This window comes from Anomaloglossus baeobatrachus, chromosome 6, assembly GCF_048569485.1.
Source record: "Anomaloglossus baeobatrachus isolate aAnoBae1 chromosome 6, aAnoBae1.hap1, whole genome shotgun sequence".
NCBI lineage: Eukaryota > Metazoa > Chordata > Amphibia > Anura > Aromobatidae > Anomaloglossus > Anomaloglossus baeobatrachus.
Genome location: NC_134358.1, coordinates 302885344 through 302906761, shown reverse-complemented (window position 1 = coordinate 302906761; position 21418 = coordinate 302885344). Strand labels below are relative to the sequence as shown.

Below are 21418 nucleotides of genomic sequence, written 5' to 3'. Positions count from 1 at the left end.
TCCATGCATAATGCCTTTTTGTATGACCAAACAACTCAATCTTTGTTTCATCAGTCCACAGGACCTTCTTCCAAAATGTAACTGGCTTGTCCAAATGTGCTTTTGCATACCTCAGGCAACTCTGTTTGTGGCGTGCTTGCAGAAACTGCTTCTTTCGCATCACTCTCCCACACAGCTTCTCCTTGTGCAACGTGCGCTGTATTGTTGACCGATGCACATTGACACCATCTGCAGCAAGATGATGCTGCAGGTCTTTGGAGGTGGTCTGTGGATTGTCCTTGACTGTTCTCACCATTCTTCTTCTTTGCCTTTCTGATATTTTTCTTGGCCTGCCATGTTCCTCACAGTGGAAACTGACAGTTTCAATCTCTGAGACAACTTTTTGTATTCTTCCCCTGAACAACTATGTTGAATAATCTTTGTTTTCAGATCATTTGAGAGTTGTTTTGAGGAGCCCATGATGCCACTCTTCATAGGAAATTCAAATAGGAGAACAACTTGCAAGTGGCCCCCTTAAATACCTTTTCTCATGATTGGATACACCTGCCTATGAAGTTCAAAGCTCAATGAGGTTACAAAACCAATTTAGTGCTTTAGTAAGTCAGTAAAAAGAAGTTAGGAGTGTTCAAATCAAGAAATTGATAAGGGTGCCCATACTTTTGCATTGGTCAAATTTTGTTTAAATGCGGATTGCACGTTTTCTGTTATTACAATAAACCTCATTTCAATCCAGAAATATTACTCAAACTGAAATACGGTAGCTGTTGCAAAAACCCAAATTGTTATAAAGAAAAAAGGTTAACATTAATAGGGGTGCCCAAACTTTTTCATATGACTGTAATACTGCAGTGTCAAATGAAAATATAATGTATAAAATAGAGGCTGCTCTCAAGAATATAAAAAATTGTGGGGAAAGTGGTGTGACTTGCTCATCACACAGTCCTCGGGTGTAGCCCTTACTGAAGCTCAGGCCAACTAGTCTCCTAACTTGTAAACGGTAATATGGGAATTTTCTTTTATTTTTCCTGGTTAGTCACTATGTAAAAATGCATCTGATGCTTAGTTCATATTGTTATTTTTTTTTTTTTTATTCAATCATTGGTTTACTGTATATTGTGAGAAAAGAGTGATAAGTGTTGTATCTTTTTATGTTTATTCTTAAATACAAGTTAAAAAAAAAATACATAGATGCTTTTAACATTCCCACACATCCTAATACACTCTATCGCCTGACGCAATGCCCTAAATGCAAGGAGGTAAAATCTGATGTATTTAATGGGATATCTGCATTGCGACATTCTCAGATAAGTTTCGCTTTAGAAAATGTGATATTTTTATTTCAGTGTTTCCTAATCTCAATCCCAGTATAAGTTTCTCTTCCATGCTGTTATATACACTCTCAATTAAGGGGAGGAAAAAGACATTGCATATAAACGCACAACCTGTAATAGAAAATGAAAAAAACCTTTATTCACAGTACACTTTATACAATGTAAAAACAATTAAAACATAGACAAGAACTTGTACCCACAGACAGTACAATAATTACAATAAATACAATGCAGTAATAATAATAATGCCCTGCCACTAGGGGAGGAATAATACGGAGAATTACACACCTGAAAAGAGAATCAATAATCTAGGGGTATGTCATGCAATATGTATATATAAGGACAATCGAACGCCTAGAAGATAATAAGCAAGGTGTAATACAGATGCAATAACTCTGAGTTGAAATCAGCCGACTCCAGTGCCGGCCGAACTCAGCTGACCTCACAGCCCGCACACACTGCGATGGATGCAGGGGGACACAGAACAAGTAATCGGCCGACACTGGAGTCAGCTGATCTGATTACTTGTTCTGCTGGCTGTGTGGTCAGGAGTAGGGATGACCGAGCGCTCAGTAAAATGCTCGGGTGCTCGATGGGCGACGCCCATGTTTTTTTTTTTTTGTTTTTTTTTTTAAATTCATTAAAAAACAAAAAAAACAAAAACCTCCAACACATAACCCTAACCCTAGGGTTAGGGGTAAAAAAAATGCGTGGGTTCCCGCTGCATTTTCTATTGCTTAGGGTAACCCAAGCAGGTACTGGCTGCTAACCCCCACTGCTTGGTGTTACCTTCACCGGCAATGGAAAATCCAGGGAAGCCTTTTTTTTTTTTTTTTCTTTTTCTTTTTTTTTCTTAAGTTTTTTGCCCAAAAACTTAAAACCCCCAAAACACATAACCCTAATCCTAGGGTTAGGGGTGTAAAAAAACCAAAACAATAAAAACCCGACGTGGGCTTCGCCATATTTTTGTATGCTAGCCAGGTACAGCAAGCAGGTACGGGCTGCCCCCAACCTCCAGCTGCCTATTTGTACCTGGCTGGGAAAGATAAATATAGGGAAGCCCTTTTTTAATGATGAAATTCAAATTATTTCATGAAAAAAAAACAAAACGATGTGGGCTTTGCCCAATTTTTGTGTCTAGCCAGGTACAACTAGGCAGCTGGGGATTGGAATCCCAGCGCAGGGTGGCCCAAGCTTTCTGGGCCCCACCGCTGCGAATTGCAGTCTGCAGCCGCCCCAGAAAATGGCAATTTCATAGAAGCGCCATCTTCTGGGGCTGTATCCAACTCTGCCAGTGGCTCTGCTTGGTAATGAGGGGTTAATACCAGCTGGTATAAAGCCCGAGATTCTTAATGTCAGGCCAAGTTTTACTCGACCATTAAGTATCTCCAATAAAGGGTTAAAAAAAACATCACACACAGAAAAAATATTTTATCTGTATATATAATTGCCTTATTCTGTCTGTCTTGCTCCAAAATTGTGTCCTTACGATGACAAACAGCGGATTGGCTGCTGGGCTCGCCATGGCCCCGCCCCCCCCGCACGGATTGGCCGCTCGCCTCGGCTTTGCCCCCTCACACGGATTGGCCTCTCGCCCCGGCCCCCTGCACGCATTGGCAACTCGGCCACGCCCCGCCCCCCTCACGCATTGCACGCTCGCTCTGGACCCGCCCCCCGCACGCATTCCCCGAACCGACTCCCAGGTGAGTGCTGTACCACCGGGAGCCCACATCAGCGTACGCTGGTGTGGGATCCCGTGCGAGCGGGGGGCGGGGTACGCTGGTAACCATGTAATATTGTAGCATGGTTACCAGCGTACACCGGCTCCCAGGTGAGCGCATCAAGGTCCTGCAGCGGCAGAACACACACACGCGCACACACGCACATAAGAACAGACACACACACACACATCAGATCACACTCACTCTCACACACACATCAGATCGCATCCACACACTCACAACATCCCGTGATATCGCTTGCTTCTCGGCGGCGATCCTGTGCGTGCAGTGATCTTCCAGGACCTGCCGGAGGATCACATGGCCGGAAGCATGTGGTATCTCCGGATGTTGTGATTGTGTGAGCGCTGTGCGATATCGTCAGTGTGCGTGTATGTGATCGGATGTTTGTGAGTGTGTTCTGATGTGTGTGTGTGTGTGTGTGTGTGTGTGTGAGTGTATGCGATCGGATCTGAGTGTCGGCAGAGGAGCACGGCGTGCAGCACAGCTGCTGGGACCGCCCACAGGGAGAAGTGGGGTGTGTGTGTGTGTGAGTGTATGCGATCAGATGTGTGCGTGTATACTGTCTGATGTGTGACTGTGGAGCACGATGGGGGGTGCACAGCATGGGGGATGGAGCACGATGGGGAGTGCGCAGCATGGGGGATGGAGCACGATGGTTTGTGCGCAGCATGGGGGATGGAACACGATGGGGAGTGCGCAGCATGGGGGATGGAGCACAATGGGGAGTGCGCAGCATGGGGGATGGAGCACGATGGGGAATGCGCAGCATGGGGGATGGAGCACGATGGGGGGTGCGCAGCATGGGGGATGGAGCACGATGGGGGGTGCGCAGCATGGGGGATGGAGCACGATGGGGGGTGCGCAGCATGGGGGATGGAGCACGATAGGGGGTGCGCAGCATGGGGGATGGAGCATGATGGGGGGTGCGCAGCATGGGGGATGGAGCACGATGGGGAGTGCGCAGCATGGGGGATGGAGCACGATGGGGAAGTGCGCAGCATGGGGGATAGAGCACGATGGGGAGTGCGCAGCATGGAGCACGATGGGGAGTGCGCAGCATGGAGCACGTTGGGGAGTGCGCAGCATGGGGGATGGAGCACGATGGGAAGTGCGCAGCATGGGGGATGGGGCACGATGGGGGGTGCGCAGCATGGGGGATGGAGCACGATGGGGAGTGCGCAGCATGGGGGATGGAGCACGATGGGGAGTGCGCAGCTTGGGGGATGGAGCACGATGGGGAAGTGCGCAGCATGGGGGATAGAGCACGATGGGGAGTGCGCAGCATGGAGCACGATGGGGAGTGCGCAGCATGGGGGATGGAGCACGAAGGGTAGTGCACAGCATGGGGGATGGGGCACGATGGGGGGTGCGCAGCATGGGGGATGCAGCACGATGGGGAGTGCGCAGCATGGGGGATGGAGCACGAAGGGTAGTGCACAGCATGGGGGATGGGGCACGATGGGGGGTGCGCAGCATGGGGGATGGAGCACGATGGGGAGTGCGCAGCATGGGGGATGGAGCACGATGGGGAGTGCGCAGCATGGGGGATGGAGCACGATGGGGAATGTGCAGCATGGGGGATGGAGCACGATGGGGGGTGCGCAGCATGGGGGATGGAGCACGATGGAGGGTGCGCAGCATGGGGGATGGAGCACGATGGGGGGTGCGCAGCATGGGGGATGGAGCACGATGGGGGGTGCGCAGCATGGGGGATGGAGCACGAAGGGTAGTGCACAGCATGGGGGATGGGGCACGATGGGGGGTGCGCAGCATGGGGGATGGAGCACGATGGGGAGTGCGCAGCATGGGGGATGGAGCACGATGGGGAGTGCGCAGCATGGGGGATGGAGCACGATGGGGAATGCGCAGCATGGGGGATGGAGCACGATGGGGGGTGCGCAGCATGGGGGATGGAGCACGATGGGGGGTGCGCAGCATGGGGGATCGAGCACGATGGGGGGTGCGCAGCATGGGGGATGGAGCACGATAGGGGGTGCGCAGCATGGGGGATGGAGCATGATGGGGGGTGCGCAGCATGGGGGATGGAGCACGATGGGGGGTGCACACCTCCCCCCAAAACACACACACACACACCGCCACACACGCACTGCACAACACACCACACACACACTGGGAACCACAAACACTGCCCTACACAGACACCCACACACACAGACAACGCCGCACACACACAACCCCCAACACACAAACACCGCGGCACACACAAATATACGCACATACCGCACAACACACACATTGCACAAAACATACCTCCCCCCAAAACACACACACACCCCACACCCACACAAACCGCGCAACACACACACACAACGCTACAGACACACAGCGCTCCACGCAACACACAAACAACACCGCTCTCACCCCCCGCCACACCCAGACAACACCCAGAACAGGTACAGCGCCCTACACAAACATTTGGTAACTACACACAACAACATCTATATAAAAATCATACATTAACTACACAATACGTAAATTCTAGAATACCCGATGCGTAGAATCGGGCCACCTTCTAATTAGAAATAAATACACAGACACACTTAGGGACTGCAACTTTATTACTCCCTCTCACCCCTCCACGATCCTGGTCGGTCTTCTTTCTTCGACTGATGCAGCTCCACTATATCAGATAGCACGGGGGGAGGAATAACTATTTTCTGGGCATGCTCAGGACAGACAATAAAATCCTGCCTACCAGAATGCGATGACTTCTGGTAGAGCAGGATATGGCACTCATTGAACTGCATTGCAGTTAGCGCTGCAATATTATTATTATTATTTGTTATTATAGCTCCACTAATTCCATGGCGCTTTAAAAGTGAAAAAGGTTATACATAAAAACTAGTACAACAATCATTAACAGTAGAAAACAGACTGGTGCAGGAGGAGAGAGGACCCTGCTCACGAGGGCTCACAGTCTATAGGGTATGGGTGAGGTTACAATAGGTAAGGACAGAGCTGGTTGTGCAGTGGTGTACTGGACTGAGGGTTATTGTAGGTTGTAGGCTTGTCAGAAGAGGTGGGTCTTCAGGTTCCTCTTAAAGCTTTTCACGGTAGGAGAGAGTCTGATATGCTGGGGTAGAGCGTTCCAGAGTATGGAGGAGGCACGGGAGAAATCTTGTATGCGATAGTGGGAAGAGGAGGTAAGAGAGGAGTAGAGAAGGAGATCTAGTGAGGATCTGAGGTTGTGTGCAGGTAGATACTGGGAGACTAGGTCACAGATGTAAGGAGAAGACAGGTTGTGGATGGCTTTGTAGGTCATGGTTAATGTTTTGAACTGGAGTCTTTGGGCAATGGTAAGCCAGTGAAAGGAATAGCGAGGGGAGAGGTGGATTAAGCGAGCTGCAGAGTTCAGGATAGATTGGAGGGGTGCAAGAGTGTTGGAAGGGAGGTCAGAGAGCAGGAGGTTGCAGTAGTCGAGGCAGGAGCAGATGAGGGCATCTACTAATGTTTTTGCTGATTCTTGGTTAAGGAAGGCACGGATCCGCGAGATATTTTTGAGTTGTAGTTGGCATGAGGTGAAGAGGGCTTGGATGTGGGCTTGAAGGATAGAGCAGAGTCGTGGGTTACTCCAAGATTTTGTGAGACTGGGGAGAGTGAGCAGCCATCAACTTTGATGGATAGGCTTGGTGGAGGAGTTGAATGAGGAGGAGGAAAGACAATGAATTTTGTTTTGTCCATGTTAAGCTTTAGGAATTGCGCAGAAAAGAAGGATGAAATAGCAGAGAGACATTGTGGAATTTTGGTTAGTAAGGAGGTAATGTCAGGTCCAAAGAGATAGATCTGAATATCGTCGGTATAGAGATGATACTGAAAGCCGTGGGACTCTGAGCTGTGCCAGGTCGAAGGTGTAGATGGAGAACAGCAGGGGTCCAAGAACTGAACCTTGGGGGACACAAACGGATAGAGGGTGGGATGAGGAAGTGGTGTGAGAGTGGGAGACGCTGAAAGTTCGGTCGGTTAGGTATGAAGAGATACAAGATAGGGCCAAGTCTATGATGCCCAGAGAGGAGAAAATCTGTAATAGGAGGGAGTGGTCTTGTAATGTGTTAAATACTGTTTTATAGAGTCTAGTGCAAGGGTACAAGGCAAACACAGAGACACAGGTTTGCTGAACAGTTCTTGTATTACTTCATACAAGTAATATGAAGGGTTAAACAGTTGCAGGATGCAGAGGCTGTGAACAAATTAAGCAGGTATAGATCCTCTAAGTTCAGCAGAAGTGTCAAGGTATAATTCCGTCTCTATTACTGTACTTGTAAGTGTCAATGGCAGATCAGAAGAGTTCCTGTGTGGATACGAGTTCCAGGGATCCAAAGCAGAGGATGGCAGAAAAGTAGTTCTTCCAAAGACTTCAGGTGACCAGGTTACAGGCAGACTGAAAACAGGATTCAGAAACACTGGTCCATCAGCTGAGATGGCTTAAGCAGGTCACTGGCAGGGAACAGGGCGGGAACATAAAAGCCGAGGAATTCATATTGACTGAGGGCAACAGAATAGGAAGCAAGATGACCAATGAAGAAAAAACAGATTAAAGCAAAATGACAAAACAAGGCAAAAAGTCCGAAAACCTCACAGGTCTACTGTGTCGAAGGCAGAAGACAGGTCCAGAAGGAGGCGGACAGAGTAGTGTCGCTTGGCTTTGGCAGTTGGTGACTTTATTTTATTTTAGTCATTGGTGACTTTAGTTAGGGCAGTTTCAGTAAAGTGATGTGGTTGGAAGCCAGATTGTAGCTGGTCAAAGAGGGAGCAGGAGGAGAGGTATAAGGATAGTTCAATATGGATATGCTTTTCCAGTAGTTTTGAGGCATAGGGGAGAAGAGATATGGGGCGGTAGTTAGACACAGAGGATGGGTCAAGAGAAGGCTTTTTAAGGATGGGTGTGATTGAAGCATGTTGAAAGCATAAAGGGAATACATCAGATGATAGTGAAGGATCCAGTGAGATGCAGTCCGAGGTCAAAAACGCTACAAGTAGCGTTTTTGACGAAAGATAAAATACCGCATCTCACCAGATCCAGTGTATGACGCACGCAACCGCAAGTGACTGCATCTTGCCGCGATTCCATTGCAAATGCATTGAAATGACAACGCATTTGTAAAGGATCCGGTTTTGCGGCAAAAAATTAATTCTTGCTGTAGTTAAAAAAAACAAACCGCTGATGTGAAACCAGCCTAAGAAAACTGCAACATTTCTAATTGGAGGTATTTGCTAATATTAGTATTTATACAGCTACTATGTATTGTGATAGGATCTTTAGATATGGGAATATCCCTTTAAAGGGAACCGGTCACCGCTTTTTTGGCGTATAAGCTGCGACCACCACCATCGGGCTCTTATATACAGCATTCTAACATGCTGTATATAAGAGCCCAGGCAGCTGTGAGAACATAAAAAATGCTTTATAATACTTACCTAACGGTCGCGCGGTTGGCCATATGGGCGTCTCTGTTCTCCGATGCCGGCGCCTACTCTTTTGGTCATCTTAGTCCTCTTTCTGAAGCCTGTGTGCATGATGTGTCTACGTCATACACACTCGCCGGTCCTGCGCAGGCGCACTAGAATACTTTGATCTGCCCTACTCAGGGAAGATCAAAGTGCGCCTGCTCAGGACCTGAATGCTGTCGAGTGTGTATGACGTCGGATGAGTCATGCACTGCGGCTAGAGAAGAAGGAGAACAAAGATGGCCAAAAGAGGCGGCGCACGTACCGGTCAACGGAGACACCCATATGGCCAACCGCGCGACCGTTAGGTAAGTATTATAAAGTGTTTTTTCTGTTCTCACAGCGGCCTGGGCTCTTATATACAGCATGTTAGAATGCTGTATATAAGAGCCCGGTGATGGTGGCCGCAGCTTATATGCCAAAAAAGTGGTGACAGGTTCCCTTTTAAGGTGTTTTCAGGGTTTCTTTGTTTCTTGTAATTTATGTTTAACTTGTTAGAGATAGAAATACATTTTCAAATGTATCTACATTTTATTTTGATGTCGGAATAGTATACATCTCTGAAAGTATTTCGCAACTAATATCCTTAGTTAATTATATATATATATATATACATATATATATATATATATATATATATATGTATATATGTGTATATATATATGTGTATATATATATATATATATATATATATATATATATATATATATATATATATATATATATAAAAAATATAATATTATTTCATTTGCTTCATTGAACTACCTAATAAAAATGTTTATTAACAAGATATGGTATTGTACTATTTTAATTACGAGTTAAAAAAAATATTTTGCAATGCTTGTTTTGTTATATATATTCAAAAACATTTTTTAAAATTGTAAACCTGTTGTCACTAATATATATATATAAAAAAAAAATAAAAGGCTGTTTTTTTTTTGTTCTTTACAGACAAATTCAACAAGATTGCCAAGAATATCTGGTAGGTATGTTAGTTGTAGGGTTTAATGAGTGACTGCTACAGTCCTCACTGTCCATGGGAATAAATTGTATATGCAGCTCACATTTAACTTGTACGGGAAAATCCGATAAAAAAAAAGTTAGTGTAACTATAGTCTGCAGCTTGCATTGGTCATCATTTTTTTACAATGATTTTTTATGTCATTGTCAGGATCACTATTCCCGCCACCACCAACTTGGGGACTGCATGTCACATACTCACTCATCCACTCACCCATCGCAATAACCTGACAATGAGCTAAACACACCCCACAGTCAGTTTCCCAGCTAGTCCATACTTTTCACTACCACTACTCACCGATTTGGTATGCCAGTGAGATGCCTGCACTGGGTCACACACTAGCACACATGCCACCCAGCCTATCCGAACACCTGATAGTGTCTCTTGTTGCATTCTGACATATACAAGGTAACACAACCATGCTATTCTTACCCTCCTCAGGGTTTGCTGGTACGTTTTGTGTAGCAAGGAATACATTTATTAAATGTGAGATTTAATATTCAAAAGTACAATGCATAAAAAAGATTACAAAAGATAAAATAATATAACGCAAAAACCCAGGCAATACAGTACAAAATTAAAGGGCTAAAATACTGAGAAATCTTACAAATTGGATCCATAAGATCTTCTGGCTGAGAAGAGCACTGTAGGAAAAATGAACAGATTAGCAGTAGTGATGAGCGAAACTGGACTGTAAACTGCGGGATACCGAGTATCCATGCACCAATCTCGGGCACGGAGTTCTCAGGAAACTCCGTGAAACTATCTGGATCCGGCCATCTGGATACTTAAAAAGAATAAAGGAAAAAGAAAGAAAATAGGGAATAAATCAGGAGCGTCATACTAAGGCTCTGTTTACACTAGAAAAAGGATTTCTCTCAAGACATTTCTTGAGTCTGAAAGATTAGCGCACTTGCGGTCAAAAACTGCACCAATAAAGCACCAAAAACCGCATGCGTTTTTACCGCGGTTTTGGTGCATTTTTTCTGCAGTTTTGTTCCTGCAGTTTTTTACCATTATCTATGGCAAAAAACACAGGTACCTGCAGAAGAGAAGTGACATGCACATTCTTTTTCTCAAGAAATTCTGCAGAAAGAATCTTCTTGAGAAAAAAACACCGTGTGCGCACAGCTATTTCTTTTCCCTTTTTGTACACTAGTACAGTATTTCTCTTTAGATTATGTACTATAAATGATGGCATATTCAAATTCTTTGGATTTATACGTCAACCATATTCAGTTATTAGTACAGTCATAGTAGTAGCCAGGGTGCTTATTGACTGCATGTTGCTCTACTGATGAACGTTCAGTTCTCATCAGATTAAGAAATAACACAGCAGTCACTCTGCGTAAAGGATGGCAGATTATTGGACTAATACTGTCTGCAATGAGCGCTCGTAGAGATAAGTAGTACTGCTACCTAGGGCAAGGGACAGACTACTGTACTGCTGATGTGTTGAGTGTGCATCACTAGACTAGTAGAGAGATTTCCTGATTTACCTTTGTAGCACTTAGGCGGGCTTTGCACACTACGACATCGCAGGTGCGATGTCGGTGGGGTCAAATTGAAAATGACGCACTTCCGGCACCGCATTGCGACATGGTAGAGTGTAAAGGCTCGATGATACGATTAACGAGCGCAAAAGCGACGTAATCGTATCATCGGTGCAGCGTCGGCGTAATCCATAATTACGCTGACGCGACAGTCCGATGTTGTTCCTCGCTCCTGTGGCAGCACACATCGCTGTGTGTGAAGCCGCAGGAGCGAGGAACATCTCCTACCGGCGTCACTGCGGCTTCCGTAGGATATGCGGAAGGAAGGAGGTGGGCGGGATGTTTACATCCTGCTCATCTCCGCCCCTCTGCTCCTATTGGCCGCCTGCCGTGTGACGTCGCAGTGACGCCGCACGACCCGCCCCCTTAACAAGGAGGCGGGTCGCCGGCCAGAGCGACGGTCGCAGGACAGGTGAGTCCATGTGAAGCTGCCGTAGCGATAATGTTCGCTACGGCAGCTATCACAAGGATATCGCTGCTGCGACGGGGGCGGGGACTATCGCGCTCGACCTGCGATGTCGCAGCGTGCAAAGTACCCCTAAGCTTATCAACAGGGCATCTGTTTTCTGCACTTGAAGGCAGCACTGTTTATCCATTATAATTGCCTGCAGCGATCAGTGGTATTAGCTCATTCACAGTGCAATCAGGGCACAAAGTGACTGCTTCACTGCTGGTGAGTGTTTAGCACTAGAATGGTAGAATTGGCGGCGGGCACTGACAATGAAGAACACCTATGTAGATCTTGTCTGGACCCCAATCAGGCCCCAGCCGTGTAAACGCATTGAAATGCATATTCATATTGGCCACAACATAATGAAATATGCACATGCTAATAATGTGAGCAATGTATACAGTATATGCTTGCGTATACAGAGTGCAGGCATATATACAAGTTATAGCAAAGTTATAGAAAGACAAAAAAGGAAATTACCAGCTCACCTATGTTTCCAACTTTAGGTTTTAAGGCCCCGTCACACACAACGAGATCGCTAGCAAGATCGTTGCTGCGTCACCATTTTTGTGACGCAGCAACGATCTCGTTATGTGTGACACCTACCAGAGATCAGGCCCCTACTGTGAGATCGCTAGTCGTTGCTGAATGGTTGGGACCATTTTTTTCAAAGGCGATGTCTTGCAGTGCAGGACGCATCGCTGTGTTTGACGCCTACCAACGACCTCCTAACACAGTCCCAATGCCCGCCGAGATCGATATACAGGTCGCTGATCGTTACTGCGTCGTTGGTAAGAGCTGACTGTATGACATCTCACCAGCGACCTCCCAGCAATCCTTATCAGGTCACATCGTTTTCGGGATCACTGATTAGTCGTTAAATGTGATGGGGGCTTTAGGGAACCTGGAGTAGAGCTGATGCAAAGCATTGATCAATTGAAGAAAAGAAAAAAAATGGGTTTGTTCAGCTTGATCCATATATAGGTTTATTTCAAACATTTATAATCAATAGGACAGCATTACAATTATATTTACTTTTTATGGCTGCAAGGGAGAAAATCCATATTTTTCCTAGGCTACTTACCAATCATTGCACATATTATATTGATTGTTACAACTACAGTAATGCCATACATGTATGACTGATTTATTAAGTTGATTTTTAAAAAGTGTATTATAGATTTGTTTTGTATTGTTTTTCAATCATTTTAATTTATAGGAAATATTAAAAATTACTAAAATAGTGATATACCGTATTTTTCGCTTTATAAGACGCACTTTTGTTCCCCCAAATTTTGGGGGAAAGTAGGGGGTGCATCTTATAATCCGAATATACGGATTATATACTGCAGGGTCCAGGGGAGGTGGGGGCCGCTCTGGAGCGGTGCTGGGGGCTGGTGGAGGCTGGTGAAGCTGCCGGAGGGAGCCTTTGATCTCCTGCTCCCACTCATATAATATGCACAGCCGCTGTCCATCACCGTGGTGCTGAAACCGCACCGCGGCGATGGGCTGGGGGAGCTGCGCATATTATATCTGCCTGTGCTCCCTTTGATCGCACATGCACCCCTGTGTTAGATACGGCCGCCATTCTGTTGCCCATAGTAAAATAAAATAAACTCTTGACTTACCCCCTCCAGCGTGTCTCCCCAGTCTCCCTCCTGGTGCTGTGATCATGCATGCAGAGATTTCACTCTGCTGTGCTGATCACATGACCGGGACCGTGAACCGCAGGCAGGGGGCCGGAGCTCAACCACAAGGAAGGGGACACGACGGAGCACAGTGCTGGAGAAGGTAAGGAAAAAGTTTATTTTACTAAAAGCAGCAGCATGGGGTCGATATCCAACACAAGGTGATGTGTGCCAGCCACAGGGGGCCGCGTGTACCAGCCACAGGGGGCCCGCGTGTACCAGCCACAGGGGGCCGCGTGTACCAGCCACAGGGGGCAGCGTGTGCCAGCCACAGGGGGCAGCGTGTGCCAGCCACAGGGGACCGCGTGTGCCAGCCATAGGGTCCGTGTGCCAGCCATAGAGGATGTGTGCCAGCAATAGGGGACATGTTGCATCACTGGGGGACGTGTGCCAGCACAAGGGGGCTATATTCAATATAAGGTGGCCATATCCAGATTAAGGGGGCTAATTTTAGGATGGGGGGCTATGAGGGACATATACTCTGATTTGTTAGACGGACACTGGCATTATAAGACGGACCCCATTTATTAAAAAAAAATTCTCTATTCCTTCACCAAATTTGGGGGTGCGTCTTATAATCCTGTGCGTCTTATAAAGCGACAAATACGGTATATTTACTAGTACAATATGCCTGTAAAGAAGGATACCATTTAGCTGTTTAAGCCGGTGTCACACTTGTGATTGAAAAATTTATCCGATTCTCATGCCTGAGAGTAGGAAAAGCTATGTCCGAGTGTTGATCCGTGTGCAATGCAATTGCAATGCGAGTCTGTGATTATTTTTCTCATGATAGTAGTCCATGAGCAATCCGTATTCAATCCATATGTGATCTGTTTTTTTCTCAGCAGCTATTAGTCATTACAGTCATGTACAGGAGCATTCACAGTGGTCTCTTCTATATGATAGAATTGTATTTAGAAAATCGGATGTCACTACACTAGGATGGTCCGTGTGCCGTCTGTGTGACATCCGTTTTTTTCTCACACCCATAAACTTGCATTGGAGAGACTCGCACGAGAAACTCTAGAAGTCGCAGCATGCTGCGATTTTTTTTTTTTTTTTTTTTTTTTTTTTCCTCAGTCCGATTTTGATCTGAGAAAAAACAAGCAGTATGGAGCTGCCTCATTGATTAACATTGGCGCGAGGCCAATGCGAGATTTTCTCGCATTGCACTCGTGCGAGTCAATCGCAAGTGTGATGCCGGCCTTAGACAGAAAAAATCCCCATGTTTAGCAATGAGCCTGTGGCTCACAGCTAACGTTCCTTTCATGCTATGGGTTGTCATTTTTAATCCTCTGACAGACCATATTTCATAGATAGATAGCTAAAACTATATAGGAAACCATCTCCTAAGTCGGAAAAGGAGAATCTACACACTGAGAAAGTGGAACAATCACTATATCTGACAGATCTGCAGTGCGAGTGGGTCACCCTCTCTTCCACACCTGTGTAGCTTTTGGGCAGAGGGACTTCTTTAGGTAATGTGAATACTAATACTGTAGAAAACCTTTTATCCTTAAAGGGATAAGACAAAAGTGCCAAAATAATGATAAAACCAATACTTTATTATTGAATTTAAAATAATTACACCAAAATTAGGCAAGTAATCTAAAAGATTGGGGACGCCCATACAACCAAGTGCAAGCAAAATTAGTTTAGAAGTTGTTGCAAAATGTGGAAATGTGTTATGGTCAAGTGGCCCAAAATTCAATTACAATAATAAATCACAAAAGTAACATATATATTTAATGATAAACTTGTCCTCATGATATTTACCCGCTTATTAGCTTACATCAAAAATAGGGGAGAAAAAAAAACAAACGTTAACCCCACAGTTTGGAAAAGAGCACTGTTAATGACAATAATCCTATAGTAATATGGTGTCTGTTGGATGTTAAATAAATTATACAGTATATGTCCTATAGTAAAGAAGAAAAAAAAGGAACTGAAATATAAAATAGTGATTAAACCCTTCAGTGGAAAGGAAAAGAGATGAACAGTGGTCCCTACTATACTAGTTACTCTGTCCGTTCCTTGCTGACGTGCCACCTTCCTCAGTTTTCCTGGTGGTCCCTGCTGCACTAGAGACTATGCCTGTTTGTACTTGTGTTCGTCCCTGCCCTGGGGGTCAGCTGCCACAGTGCTGTTCTCTGCCCTGAGAGTGGCACCTGGAGTCTGCCTCACAGTGGGTACTTAGTCAAGCCCCTCCCTCTAAAGCCCAAATCCCCCTTGTGGTCCAGTGGGTCCACTCCTGCTCGCTGCCTTACCGTCTCCAGCAGCGTAAGATATAGCCTGTTAAATCAGTCTTCTCCCCGACGCACGTTTTACTCTGCATTTTGAGGGTAATCTAGCCACGGGGTCCCTTTGAGTTCAGAGCCTCGTGCGATAGCCCAGATTGCCCTCATTACAATCCGCCTATGAATATGGTCATTTGTTTAGTATTATTTTAGAGACTTTTTCTTCTACTATTCAGTTTGTGACTTTTTTTATATTTTCAATTAATTACTATAGGAATGTAAGACTGAAAGTGATCTGAAACCGAATGGATCTGAAAGCCTTTTTAAAATCACTTGTAATAAAGATTTGTACACTTTTTTGGTAAGTTTTAACATATTGCGTCTGTACTTGAATGCAAATAATGACATCTTTTCTATAGTTGATACTAATGGTTATTCATTTTTATGTTTCCATGCCTGTGCTTATGCTTTGCACATTATGTTATTGAAATTAAACCACTTTAAAACTATAATTGGCACTAACTTCCTTATTCTGTCAACTATCTATTTATAAGTATGACCACTATGGATTTCAAATGTCTATATATAATGGATATATACAGTATATCACAAAAGTTAGTACACCCCTTCCATTTTTATAAATATTTGGGACAACACTGAAGGTATGACACTGATACAATGTAAAGTAGTCAGTGTACAGCTTGTATAACAGTGTAAATTTGATGTGTCCTCTAAATAACTCAACACAGCCAATAATGTCAAAATCGCTGTTAACAAAAGTGAGTACATTCCTAAGTGAATATATCCAAATTGTGCCCAAAGTGTCAATATTTTGTGTCCCCACCATTATTTTCACACACTGCCTTAACTCTCTTAGATCCTTTTCCACTCCTCACGAATATCACGGAACTGGCGGATATTAAGAGACCTTGCGCTACTCCAATTTCCCTTTTGAGGATGCCCCACAGATGCTCAATAGAGTTTAGATCTAGAGACATGCTTGGCCAGTCTAGCACCTTTACCCTCAGTTTCTTTAACAAGGCAATGGTCATCTTGAAAGTATACTTGGGTTTATTATCATGTTGGAATACTGCCCTGTGTCTGAAGGGAGGGGATGATGCGCTGCTTCATATGTCACAGTAACCTTTGCAGCAACGCTGGCAACACTCAGACATCTATTTTTGAAAAGACAACCTCTGGATATGATGCTGATCACAAGCACTAAACTTGTTTGGTCAACCATGGTGAGGCCTCTTTGGGTGGAACCTGTCTTATTAAGCCACTTTATGGTCTTGGCCACCATTCTGCAGCTTAGTTTCAGTGTGTTGGCAATCTTCTTATAGCCTATGCCATCCTTTACGTAAGGCAACAATTCTTTTTTTCAGATCCCCAGAGAATTCTTCGCCATGAAGTGCCATGTAGAACTTCCAGTGACCAGTATTAGAATGTGTGTGAGTGATGACATCACATTTAACCATATTTAACACACCTGCTCCCCATTCACACTAGAGACCTTGTAACACTAATGAGTCACATGACCTCAAGGAGGAGGGAAAATTGCTTATTAGGCACAATTTGGCTATTTTCACATAGTACACTCCTATCTTTTTTTGCCTGCGGTTTAGACGTTAATGGTTGTGTGTTATTTAGAGATCACACCAAATTTAAGGTCCAGTCACACTAAGCAACTTACCAGCGATCCCAACAACGATAGGGATCGCTGGTAAGTTGCTAGGAGGTTGCTGGTGAGATGTCACACTGCGACGCTCTAGCGATCCCACCAGCAACCTGACCTGGCAGGGATCGCTGGAGCGTCGCTACACAAGTTGCTGGTGAGCTCACCAGCAACCAGTGTCCCAGCCCCCAGAGCCGCGTGGAAGATGCTGCGCTTGGTAACTAAGGTAAATATCGGGTAACCAACCCGATATTTACCTTGGTTACCAGCGCACGGAGCTACACGTGCACAGAGCATGGAGCAGCGCATACCGCTTAGCGCTGGCTCCCTGCTCTCCTAGTTACAGCACACATCGGGTTAATTACCCGATGTGTGCTGCAGCTAAATGTGCACAGAGCAGGGAGCAGCGTACAATGCTTAGCACTGGCTCCCTGCTCTCCTAGCTACAGCACACATCGGGTTAATTAACCCGATGTGTCCTGCAGCTACATGTGCACAGAGCAGGAGCCGGCACTGACAGTGAGAGCGGCGGAGGCTGGTAACAAAGGTAAATATCGGGTAACCAAGGACAGGGCTTCTTGGTTACCCGATGTTTACTGTGGTTACCAGCCTCCGCAGAAGCCGGCTCCTGCTGCCTACACATTTAGTTGTTGCTGTCTCGCTGTCACACACAGCGATCTGTGCTTCACAGCGGGACAGCAACAACTAAAAAATGGCCCAGGACATTCAGCAACAACCAACGACCTCACAGCAGGGGCCAGGTTGTTGCTGGATGTCACACACAGCAACATCGCTAGCAACGTCACAAAAGTTGTTCGTTAGCAGCGATGTTGCTAGCGATGTTGCTTAGTGTGACGGGGCCTTTACTGTTATACAAGTTGTACACTGACTACTCTAAATTGTATTAAAGTGTCTTTTTTTTAAGCAGTTAACATAAACCCAATGCAATCGTATGCTGTACAAAAAAGTATATAACTGCAAGAAGAAAACATTGAAGCTTATTCATAAAACTAGACCTTTTAGCGGCTCCTGAACAAACAGCATATCATTGCAGGAATTAAACTTGTGAAGGCAAATGACTACAGGGCCTTAATACATCTTTTTTTAAACAATTAACCTTAAAGATATCAAACAAAAAATTGACAAAGACAGAGGACTGACACACTAGGGATAAAGAAAGGAGGTGGGGTCAAAGGCTGAGTCTAACCTAGGTTCAATACACATCGTGAACAAGAGAGGGGAGAGGAGACACCCATGTCTTGTGCAATTAGAGATACTGAAACATGGAGAGGTATGGCAGTGGCACACCCCATTCCGAGACCCATGCAGAAAGACGAGTATTTGTTCTTTTGTTTCATAATTGTGCAAACAGCAGATGATATCCCTAGGTTATGTTGTAGCACCCTTGGGTTGCAGAGCTCAATGCGCTCTATCCAATTTGATAAGCGTGGACAGAGGATTGCCCATGATATTATTGTAGACTGTCTGAAGTTTCTTTTTAGGGTCCTCCTGGCTACTTGCCTCTGGAATACCCCAGGCTCTTATATTGCATCTTCTGTCCCTGTTATCTAGGTCGTTTAAATGGGTGTGCATATCACTTACAACTTTCTGTTGTGCAAGCACCAGTTGATGAAAGTCTGCTACATGGGACCTGGTAGTGTCATGATCCCCTTATCTAGTCGGCCTGCAAGGTGTTGAAGGCCTTGCCTTAGGGGTACTTCTCACATAGCGAGATCGCTAGCGAGAACGCTACTGAGTCACGGTTTTTGTGACGTACCAGTGACCTCATCAGCAATCTCGCTGTGTGTGACACTAAGCAGCGACCTGGCCCCTGCTGTGAATTCGCTGATCGTTACACACAGTGCTGGTTCATTTTTTGCTCTTTGCTCTCTCACTGTGAAGCACACATCGCTGTGTTTGACAGCGAGAGAGCAACGATCTGAATGTGCAGGGAGCCGGTGTCTGGAAGGTAACTAAGCGAAGCGCTTTGCTTGGTTACCCGATATTTACCTTGGTTACTAGCGTACGCCGCTCTCAGGCTGCCAGTGCTGGCTCCCTGCTCCCTGCACACGTAGCCAGAGTACACATCGGGTAACTAAGCGAAGCGCTTCGCTTAGTAACCCAATGTGTACCCTGGCTATGAGTGCAGGGAGCCAGCGCTAAGCGGCGTGCGCTGGTAACCAGGGTAAATATCGGGTAAACAAAGCAAAGCATTTTTTTTTATTTACCCGATATTTACCTTGGTTACCAAGCACAGCATCGTTTCCACGAGTCACTGGTCACTGATGAGATCTGCCTGATTGACAGCTCACCAGCGACCATGTAGCGACGCACCAGCGATCCTGACCAGGTCAGATCGCTAGTGGGATCGCTGAAGCCTCGCTTAAGTGTGACGGTACCCTTACACAGGCTATTTCTGTTCTACAAGCGTCTTTTACCTCATTTATCAAGGTTTTAAAATCCTCTTTAGAAGGAAGATATGCAAGGTATTTTTGCCAGTCTGATGGTGCTCTGGGGCAGTCAGGGGATAACCCCTCATCTGAAGAGTGATCCTGTGCATCCAGCCCACCCTCCTCAGAGTTATCAAGACAGGAAAATCTATTATGCCCTCTTAGATCCACTGAGTCATTTGTGCCCAAGCCAGCCTTATAGCCACTTACAGGGAGACTTCCTAACTTAGGCTACTTTCACACTACGTTTTTTTAACATGCATCCTGAACGTTTTTTGCTGCAAAAGCGGATCCTGTTTTTCCAAAGAGAAACGCATGAAAACGCATGTGTTGTTTTACAGGATCCTGTCACTTGAAATTGTGTGCAGGTATTGGAGTCATGTGATCGGGAGTGAAGGGAACTGAACCAGAGAGAGAGAGACAGAGAGAGGAGAGAGAGACTACCGCACCCAACGTCACCACACAAACCGGCACTACTGCACCCATCATCACCGCACACACACCGGCACTACCGCACCCATCATCACTGCACACATGCAGGCACTACTGCCCCCATCATCACTGCACACATGCAGGCACTACCGCCCCCATCATCACCGCACACACGCAGGTACTACCGCCCCCATCATCACCGCACACACGCAGGCACTACCGCACCCATCATCACCACACACACGCAGGCAATACCACCCCCATCATCACCGCACACACCGGCACTACTGTACCAATCATCACTGCACACACACCGGCACTACCTGAGTGACGTCACCGCTGACAGTGCGACTCACTTCAGTTGCTCCGTGGCGATCACAGGAGTGGCAGTAGAACAGCTTCATGTAGCAGAGCTGGATGCGTCGTGGGACCTCGTGTGGATTACGCCGAACCTGGAGGGGTATTTGGGGATTTTAATAAAGTGGTGAAAGAGGGTGTTTTTTTTGTCTTTTTATTTCAAATAAAGGATTTTCTCGGGTGTATGTGTTTTACTTTCATTTACAGGTTAATCATTGGGGGTGTCTCATAGACGCCTGTCATGATTAACCTAGGACTTAGTAGCAGCTATGGCCTGCCATTAACTCCTTATTACCCCGATTGCAACCGCACCAGGGCAATTGGGATGAGCTGGGTAGAGTCCCGGGACTGTCGCATCCAATGGATTCGGCAATTCCGGGGGGCTGCATGCTGATAACGTGGGACTCCCCATCCTGAGAATACCAGCCTACAGCCGTGTGGCTTTACTTTGGCTGATATCAAAACTGGGGGGGACCACACGTCATTTTTTTTTTAATTATTTATTTATTATACTGCAAGATATAGACCCGCCCACCGGAGGCTGTGATTGGTTGCAGAGAGACAGCTGTCACTCAGCGTGGGGGCGTGTCTGGCTGCAACCAATCATAGGCGCCGGTGGGCAGGGAAAGCAGGGAATAAGAGATGGAATAATGAGCGGCCGGCATTTTCAAGAGTAGAAGCCGCCAGAGCAGTGTGACAGCTGTGCCTCGCCGCGTCTGTGATCGGTGAGTATGAGAGAGGGGGTGAAAGGGAGAGAGGGGGTGAGAGGGAGAGACCGACAGAGAGAGCGAGAGAAACACCTACCAACCGACAAAGAGAGAGAGAGACCGACAGAGAGAGAGAGAGACTCTGTGATCACGCCAGGCTGGCTTCTGCCCAACAGGATCCTGTCTATAAGCCAGTGTTCACATGCGTTTGCGTGCGGTATAGTCAGGATCCAGTGGAAAACAGTATTTGGACGCAGCTCAAAAACGCTACAAGTAGCGTTTTTGAAAAGTGTTAAAATACTGCAACT

At 46.0% G+C, this 21418-nt stretch overlaps 1 protein-coding gene across 6 annotated transcripts in view; it reads left to right on the top strand.

Moving 5' to 3' along the window:
• Positions 1-21418, top strand: part of LOC142244310 (uncharacterized) — a 417067-nt gene that overhangs the window by 201632 nt on the left and 194017 nt on the right. For all 6 annotated transcript variants that reach the window (XM_075316518.1, XM_075316516.1, XM_075316515.1 and 3 more), the window contains 2 exons: positions 9491-9521; positions 15764-15850. In XM_075316518.1, the coding sequence (XP_075172633.1) occupies positions 9491-9521; positions 15764-15850 (118 nt within the window). The remainder of the gene's footprint in view (positions 1-9490; positions 9522-15763; positions 15851-21418) is intronic.